The 9,854-nt window shown below is 48.2% G+C and overlaps 1 protein-coding gene across 1 annotated transcript in view; it reads left to right on the plus strand.

Annotated features, from left to right (window-relative positions):
* Positions 1–77: 77 nt before the first annotated feature.
* Positions 78–9,854, plus strand: part of efna2b (ephrin-A2b) — a 19,169-nt gene continuing 9,392 nt past the window's right edge. Inside the window, exon 1 of the mRNA XM_086141862.1 lies at positions 78–664. Coding sequence (XP_085997988.1) covers positions 513–664 — 152 coding nt within the window. The 5' untranslated portion in view covers positions 78–512. The remainder of the gene's footprint in view (positions 665–9,854) is intronic.

Consider the following 9,854-nt stretch of genomic DNA (forward strand, 5'->3'; position numbering starts at 1 on the left):
GAGGAGACTCCGCCGCTCATTGGTCGCCGCGGCGTGGGTCCAAGCCCCGCCCCCCCGGGAGGCACCGGGGCAGCAGTCGAGCGCGGAGCCGGTAACAAAGTCAAACGCTCCTCCCGCCGCTCCAACTCCGGGCTCCCTCTTTGTCCCGGTCCGGTCCGGTTCGCTTCAGTCCGGACGGGGGGAAGAAGCGGGGAAACTTCAAACCCGGTACCGGGAGTGACTCGGCGGAGCCCCCCCGCCCCCCCTCACCCTCCTCCTCCCCCCCCCGTTGAACAACCGACGCCGCGCTCCTGAAGTTCAGTGGCCGCCGGAGAGACCCTCGGACCGCCGAACCGGTCCGGTTCGGAGCCGAGATGAAACTTCTGTTCACTTTGCGGACGCGGATTCGGTTCCACGGATGGATGACGGTCGCGCCTCCGGCCAGCCGCCGGTGACTCCGTGTTGATCCGGTACCGGACATCGTCGAGGCTCGAAGTCCCGCGGAGCCTCCCGAGATCCGGCGTCCGGTTCGGATGGACGCCGGGACCCGCCGCGCCCGGCGGCCGCCGTCGGTGCTTCTTCGGCGGCTGCTGCTCGGCCTGCTGCTCCGGTGCTGCTCCGCCGTGATCGACGACCGGACCAACTCCGACCGGTACGCCGTCTACTGGAACAGCTCCAACCCCAGGTAGGACCGGAAGTGGAATTTAAATTTAGTAATTACAAATTAAAAAAAAAAAAGAAGTGCTAGGTTGATGTTTAATAATAGAATTAAAATTAAAAAAAAAAAGTTTTCTGGAATTAAAAAAAAAAAAAAAAAAAAAAAAAGTCGAACCGGAAGCGTCCTTTCCGTGGTCGATAATAAAGATCGATCAGGGCCGTAGAGGAGGGGCCCGCGGCCCGGGGGGGGGGTCGGGGGGTGGCTCTAAGAATTTTTAAAAAATCATTAAAATGAGGGGGATTTCATTTTTCGTGATCTTTTTTTATTTTCTCTCCAAGCCGAAATAAAAAAGCTGCAATCTGATTGGTCGCAGAGAGAATCCCGGCTCTCACCCGAGTTTCCTCCGGCGTGATGGCGAGCGGCGGCGGCGGCGGCGGCGGCCTTGACTTGGGCCCGTGAAGGTCAAAGCGTCCTGCCCGCCGCCCTTTCGTTAGTTTAAAACTCGAAGAAATGAAATTATTTGAGTTCGAATTTGAAAATAATTAATTGAGGTCCTCGTTTATTAACCCTGTAGCGTCTGGCGAGCGTTCTACTTTGTCAGAACCGGCGAGTAGAAAAAAATAAATTAACAGCGTTGTTCCTCTACCGGACTGGAACCCTCGGCGTTCCTCACCAGTCCTTAGAACGTAGAAATGTCGCCTTCGTCCGCAGTGTTTGGAGCAATGGCGGTTATATTGCGACCGTGGGGGGAGGCGGGCCGCGGACGCCCGCCGTCGGGAAAGAGCCACGGCTGAAATTATTTTCCTTGCAAAAAAAAAAAAAAAAAACAGACGAACCTTGGAACCGAAGTTCGGAAAGCAAAAATGAATAATTGAACCGGAAGGATTTTACGCCGGGGATCTTGGAATCCGTCGGGTTTGGAGACGGGCATTTATTAGTAGCTGTGGTATTGAAATTGCTAAAAGTTGTATTATTTTCAGTATTAATTCCAGTTATAGTATTAATTGTGTGTAATTTAATATTTATGCATCAGTATTTTCAGTAGCAGTGATATTATCAATAATCGTCATAGTATTGATGGCGTCAAATACAGTCATTGTGGCGGTTTCAGTCGTATTTCCGTCCTAGTGATGCAGTACCTGGATCCCTGTTTGCAGTATTACACATTTAATAGTACCAGCAGTATCTGTGGTAGTTAAATTGGTGTTTTCTTGTCATTGTTATTAGTTGTACTATTGACTGTTATAGAAATATCACTCATCATCGTACATATACTTGAAAAATCCCAAGACAGTGACAAGCTAGCTAAAATACAATTCAAAAAATAAAGTGTAAAAGTATAATCTATAAAAAAAAAAAAAAACTTTCTTAAGCCTTCTGTTTTCCACTAAGGTCTCAAAAGTCCTGTATTCTGAGACCGCTCTCAATTGTAGTATCAACGTCAGTGGAAATAATTATTGCCAATCCTACTTGTAGTATTTGTCATATCACTATATGTACCTGAAATTGTAGTAAAAGTAGTATCAGTGACCATATTTGGAGTTTTGCAGTAATCAAAATAGAAGTAATATCAGTATCGTAAGTAATTGTAAAATGCAGTATTATCATAGTTGCAGTATTGGTAATTGTGGTGGTACTGCTACTAGCAGCGCCACAAATTTCCTCGCCATTGACCCCGACCGGCGTCTCCCCTCTGGGGTCAAAGGTCAAATCAGAAGCTTTTATTTTGCCGTCATTTCAAACTTCCTGGAAAAGACACATCACGTAAAACACATATTATTGTCTAAATGTTTGACTCCGCCCCTCTGAGGTGACCTTTAACCTCTGCTGTCAATCACCTGTCAGATTCAATGACCCCCCCCCCCCGAAATAAAAATAGAGGTCAACACCCTCCCGCCCTCTTATTGGCCGGCGACTCTCTGAAACGTCCAATGGGATACTTGAAGGATTATTTCATTTTGCAGGGAAAGAAAAGGTAGAAATGGACAGTGACAACATGGCGGAGAAGAAGCCCTGCAATAATCAAAGTCGCTGTTTCACTCATGATTTAAAAAAAAAAAAAATAGAAATAAGAAAATAAAAAAACAAACAAAAAAAATAGAGATGAAAACGCCAGAATTTTTTTTTCTTATAAATATTGTATTCGCATCTGCGATCACCCGTCAAGAAATTAGGTTATTTCGTGTTAATTGCGTGTTAATTTCCGCTCGTCTAACGCATGATAAATGGTTTTTAAAGGCGGGTTTTTTCAAATTTGATTTTCTTTGATAACTGGGGGCTAAAATCAATACGAGATCAATATATTAAATCCCCCAGTTGGTTCCGACGCGGCCGACCCTGAAAAAGGATCAGACGTAAAACCTCACTGTCTGACGGCCACAATAAAAACAAACAGAATTGTTTAAATTTTGAAATTGGCTTATTGTTGTTTCTCATAAAATCATTTTTTTTTGAAATAACAAAATTGATCAAAGGGAATGAGTGACAAACGCAATCCAAATAGATAATCAATAATCAAGTTATCAGCAGTGAAGGGATGAACGAGGGTTTGACCTTTGACCCCCTTTAAAGCGAAATTTAATTATATATTCGTTTATTCGTCGTTCACGATTTTCATTTTCCCCGATAAATCTTTATTTTCACAATAAATTTGAAATTCCCCGCGCAGAATTTCAGAATCAGGTCTGATTTGATAATTGATCAGAGAATTCACGGTCGGCTGGTTTCACGCCCGTCCTGTCCATCGGACGAATTCCAGTCCGCCCGTGACGATCGGCGGAGGCGGCTGAAGGTCGCCTGAGGTCACCGGCCGATAACATCTGACGCCAATGATCGGCCAATACGATCAATAGACCGATCGGTTGATAAGTTCTCAGCAGAACGGTTTCATTTTCACCTGCGTTTTTTTTTTTTGTCACAAATCACACACCCAAGGCAGCCCCGAGTCTGTGTGTATTAGTGTACGTGTGTGTGTGTGTGTGTGTGTGTGTGTGTGTGTGTGTGTGTGTGTGTGTGTGTGTGTGTGTGTGTGTGTGTGTGCAGGGTTATTGAATTTCAGATGTTTTTTCTCCCTCAGATCTGAACTGAGATTTTGTAAATCCCGACAATATCTGAATATTGATTAGGTGAATTGGATGTTAGTCTCCAAAATAAAAGCGCCAGTGGTCTGCCTGTCACAAATCAATAGTTTAGATTTGATTATTGATTGGAGGTTTGATTTTGGAGAAGTGAAGGAATTCCCACTGATACCTTTATTGATCGACGTGATCGTCGGATTAATCAGAAAATCCATAGATGAAGCTTACAAAATAGAAAATCCATCCCAAAATGAGATTTTCAAAAAACCAAAACAGGGAATTTAAAAAAAAAAAAAGATTTTTCATTTTCTTAATTCCAGTATTCCTCAATTAATCGATCGGCGATCGATCAGGCGATTGATTCTTTCCGTGCAGCTCGAAGGATTGTGGATGGAGCCAGTTGCCGAGCGGCGCTCCGGCATTCCCGCCTCACCCGCCGATCAGGATCAGTGAAGTCCATTTTTATCGATTTTTCCATTCCAAAAATATTTAGCCGTCTTTTCAAATGACAATTTTTAATTTGATTGCAAAAAACAAATTCTGGTGATGTCACTTCCTCTCTCATAAAAGTCTTTTTTTCCCATTTGACATTTTATTTTGAAATAATTTTTTTTTTCCACTTCCTACTTTAGTGTCTTAAAAATAATTTGATTAGTTTTGATACTTAATGGTTCAGAGGAGAGGTCATGACCTTTGACCTTCAGCCCTCAATGATCTCCATGTTGGAGGTTCCAGAACTTTGTGCCCTTCACATGTGACCTCCCAGGAGGTCAAAGGTGACTGAGGTTCTTCATCTAGAACCTACAGAACCTGGTCTGGTTCCCCTCATACTTCAGCTTCAGACCCCCAACCTCAATCTGACACACACACACACACACACACACATTTATAAGCATGCACAGACAGATACACTCGCACACAAACACACATGCACAGAAACATGCACGCACATAAGTACTCAGAGATAGACATCACAAAGACACACACCTACAAACAGGCATGGAGACATACAGATACACACACACACACACACACACACGTAGAATCAATACAGATACACACACACAATCCCACACCCCAATTCAAACAAAAAAGTCAGACACACACCGACGCACATCACATACACAAAAACACATACACATACCCACAGACACACACAAACACACACTTAGAAGCCTCATACCGACATACACACAACACACACACACTGAAACAAGCAGGCATACACACATGCGGGTCGATACACATAGGCATACACATGCGCGCACACACACACACACACACACACACACACTAAAAAAAGCGGGCATACACACACATGGGTCAACATACACATGGGCACACGCATGCGCGCGCACACACACACACACACACACACACACACACACACTGAATCAACTAGACAGACATGAATACGCGCACACACACACACACACACACACACACACACACACATTGGCTCTATAACTTGAAAGTTCCCCTCAGTGTCCAACCTTCTCATCCATTCAAAGACCGTCTGAAGTCGTCTGATGTTCTGCTGGAGATGTTTACGGTTCCAGTCGGGTCTGAGGTGAGGTTCTGCTTGGAGGTTCTGCTTGGAGGTTCTGCAGGGTCAGAGGCTGCAGGAGAAATAGGAGACAACCTGCAAGTCCAGACGGCCTCTTCTTGAAATACGTCCTGATCGCCAGCTGGTGGATTCAGATGCTTGCATGGTTGCTCCACCATGATGTTCTCACCTGGTTCCCACTAGATGTCCTGTTCCTACGGGGCAGGTGTGGGCCACCTGGTTGTCATGGTGACAGAGCCAGGTGTCTTCCCTGCTGGGATGTTCAGGGCTTTAACCCCCCCCCCCCCCCCCACCTTGTCTGATGGTACGACCCGGTGACATTGTGGTGGCTTGTCGTCATGGCGACCAGGTTGGTGTCAGAGCTGCTTCTCAGATGGTTATTTTTATCTTCTTGATGCCCTTTGAGCTTTTTACACTCGACTGACACACACACACACACACACACGGATGCTTACACAGACTCACACACATACACCTGCTACTCTAACACACACATATACATGCACACATACTTTTCTTGTACACTACACACACCAAACTAACACATGCACAGACACACTTCATACCCATACACACAGGTGCTCACACAGACTCACACACACACAAACATACATAAACATACACACACACACAAACATACATGAACATACACAAACACACACACAGACTCACACACACACACAAACATACATGAACATACACAAACTGTACTCGCACTCTACATACACACCTATGCATGTACACACTCTATACTTGAACTCTCCACACACTATACTTACACACACACACACACACACACACACACACACAAATACTTGCTACTCTAACACACACATACTTGCACACTACACACGCCATACTTACGCATGCAAAGACTCACTGCGCACACACACACACACACACACACACACACACACACACACACTAGACATCTTGCAGACAAAGACACAGACATGCATACACAGACACACATACTTGCCACTCTACCATACACACACACACATGCTCACTGTACTTGAAGTCTATACACACACCATACTTACACACACACACACACACACACACACCCAACGTGTGTCCGGCCTTGAATCAAAAACCAAAAGGTGTGCTATTGAAGTTAAGCACGCGTGTGATTGGTGGATGGGTGCAGGTGGGCGGGTCCTCGGGGTTTGTCATTGAGCCTTGACCTCTGACCTTTGACCAGCTGATCCCGACTGGATCCTGAACTCTGGTCCCACACACACACACACACACACAGACACACACACTCCTCCAGCTGATTTGACTTGTTCTGTTCTCTGTAGCCGTTCCGAACCAGTTCCGCCGTGGTTCCCGTCCTCGGTCCCGCCCGTCCCGATCCAGTTCTCGGTCCGGTTCCTCGCGGTTCCCGTCCCTCGGCGGTGGAACGTGGAACCCGGTCAGGTGACGTCAGAACCTCTGAGGTTGTGTGTTCCATAATGGATGAGCCTCATGAATCTTTGACTGCAGGAACATCAGACGCCGTCTTTGTTATTCGTCTCACCAGACCCGGTCCAGGTCCCGATCCTGGTCTTGGACCCTTCTTTGGTTCTGGTCCTACTCCTAGCCCTGGTCATGGTAGTCGTGTTAGTTAAAGGTCCAGAACAACCTTTGTTTTTTCAGGATTTCAATCAAACGGATCCCCGTTTAGGGAGTTTGATCCGACACACACCCTCTCCGACGCGGGGCGCCGCGCTCATCGGACGCTTTTTCCGATCTTTTTTCAGAATTTATAGATTTTCGTCGAAAACGAGACAAAAAAATACACATCCACATCTGACCAAACAGTGTGTGTGTGCGCGCGCGTCGGAGGACGCCGGTTCGATTCTTGGCCGATTGGACGCCGCGAACACCTGAACCCCGCGCCCCCTCCTCCGGCCTCTTTCATTCTGACCTACTTTCCCCGCCGTCGGAAGGCGAGACCATGTTGTTCTCGGCGGCAGGAAGCGCTCAGACGGAGGGGAAGCACCGCCACATTTACCTTCCTTTCTCCCCCTCCCAAGCTCCGCCCACAACTGTCAGCCTCGTCCTCGCCTTCATTCACAAAGCTGACAGCGTAAATCCCCCCCCCCCCCTCCCTCCGCTCCTCCGGCCTGACTGTGCGGCGGCGGCGGCGGCGGCGTGTCGGCGGCGGTGCAGCGGCTCCGGGGTTAATGGGATTATGCAGATGGCGGCGGCGTCTATTTGAAGTGTTTAATGGAGGATTATGGAAATAGAAGAGCGAATCAATGGAAAGGCGACACAATGAGCAGAAAGAAGCAGCTGCCAGACGCGGCGAGCGGGAGGCGGGAAAACTTCCTGCGTTCCCCCACGATGGCCGATCGATCCCCGGCGCGGGAGATCCATCGGACTTTCCTGCGTCGAAAAGTAGCGACCAGGAGCGAAGTTATCGCTTCCGTCGTTGTTTTGTTTTTTTTTTTTTTTTTTGTGGAACCGCGAGCATCTCCCGTCGCCATGACGACCGGCCGACATCGTCTACCTGGCGGGGAAATGTGTCAAAGTTTATTTATACCGGGGTTGTGAGCCGGGAAGGAAAGGGGGGAGGAGAGGCGCCGACCCCTGGCGACTGCCATCCCCGCTCTCCCATTGGCTGACGGCGGGGCCGCCGCCTGATTGGCCGACGCTCTGCAGACTGTTTTCAGCAGCCAGTAATAATTCATGGAGCGTGCGTTCCTCCGTGTGTGTGTGTGTGTGTGTGTTGGGAGATGTTTCCTCCATCTTGTCTCCGCCGTTCGCTCGTGTCACTTCCTGTCCGACCTCCTTCCTCCTCGCCAGAAACGCCGCCGCCACCCGGTAACCTTCTGCAGGAGGAGCAGGACGCTTCACAAATCTCTACAACTTCCTGTCATTTCCATTGATTTGGAATTTCTACTTTTTACGCTGCATACTCTGTACTTCATGTACTCCTTGTTCCTCATAGATACTGCGTGTACTCAGTACTTTATGTACCCTCTCCTCTTTGTAAACACTGTGTGTACCCTGTAGTTTTTGCATTTTGTTCTTTATATACTCATGCGTGTACTTTGAATATACTCTGTGTACTACATACTGTAAGTACTTTCTGTTCTTCACCTACACTCTGTGTACTTTATACTCTCTGTTCTGTACTGGATGTACTCTGTTTTTCGTATATCCTGGTTGTGTACTCCGTACCGCATACTATATATATCTGCCTGGTCCCCGTACTTCACATATACTTTGCGTATTCTCTCTGTTTTGTACTCTATGTACTCCGTGCACTCCTCTGTGCGCTCGCTGCACCCCGTGTACTCCGTGTACTCCCAGTGTGTACTCCGTGTCCTTGCGGTGTGTCGTCCTCATTAATTCGCCTCCACGCCCTCCCTCCTGCGCTCTGATTGGCCGGCGGCGCCCGCTGAGGTGAGACGCCATTTTTATGCGAGACGTTTCCTGACAAACAGGACCGGAGTGACCCGCTATTTGAACTGTACACCTTATAAAATAATTAGAAGTACTTTATTATCAATAAAACTTTCCTTGTGGTTGAAAGTTCTGGATTGACCTGGAAAGCAGAAGCGATTCCCCAAATTTTACACACACACACACACACACACACACACACACACACTCACACACATTGTTCTCCTTTCGCTCCACAGGTCGCTTTTTGTGTCTGGAAGTCTTTTGTTCAGTGTTTGGGGTCAAAGGTCGTCTCTGGTTTGAATCTGGTTCTGACAGCGGCGGGAAAAGAGGGGGGTGGGGGAATCCGGGGTTTGTTAGGGGGCAGCGGGGTGTGTATGTGTGTGTGTGTGTGTGTGTGTGTGTGTGTGTGTGTGTGTGTGTGACCCGAGGGTCTTGGAGATTCGGTGACGAGATGCGACGAATCGAACAGAAAACAGACAAAGATCTTCTCCAAGACGGGAGGCGTCACTCGGTCACGTGACCTGCGACCGTTCCTGGAGGGAACGGGAACAGGAAGTGCCAGCCGAGACACTTCCTGTGACGAGACGTCGGCGTGTGGCAGCTATTTTTAGACCCATACGCCAAGGCGTTTACTCGCCCCCCCTTACGCCCGATCTTCTGTTTTCTGCTCATGTTCTCCTTAATGCTCCGCTGGTTTGCGGGTCAGATGTTCGGCTGGTTTCCGTCCCTGCCGTCTGACGCGTCCCCGGGGGCCGCGCAGAGACCGGCCAATCACGGCGCAGCTGCTCCCAAACATCTGGATGTGATCAGGAGCCCCGGTTCTGACCCGCGGACGGCGGAGATCTCTTCGGATTCCAGAGGGTTCTAGTTGTTCCTCCGAAGCTCCACCTCGGTGCTTTGGAGAGAGTTTTCTTCTTCCCGCCCCGGTGTTGTTCAGACCGTCTGACGTCCAGACGGCTGGAGGTCAAAGGTCGGAGGCCCGGTCTGCGTCCGGCTCATGATGGTATCCTAGAATCAAGAGCGATCGCACGATTCCGATCACCAGACGGAAAGCGCTGATTGGTCGCCTTTTTTTTCCTTCTTGATGTTTTCGTCGCACCTTCTGCCCGTTAACTTCTTCCTCTCCGCTTGTTTTTCCCGGCGCAGTTTCCCGTTGCCTTTTCTCCAAATTTCA

Source organism: Fistularia commersonii, chromosome 1 (assembly GCF_037954325.1).
Source record: "Fistularia commersonii isolate RoL2024-O1a breed Wild chromosome 1, RoL_Fcom_v1.0, whole genome shotgun sequence".
NCBI lineage: Eukaryota > Metazoa > Chordata > Actinopteri > Syngnathiformes > Fistulariidae > Fistularia > Fistularia commersonii.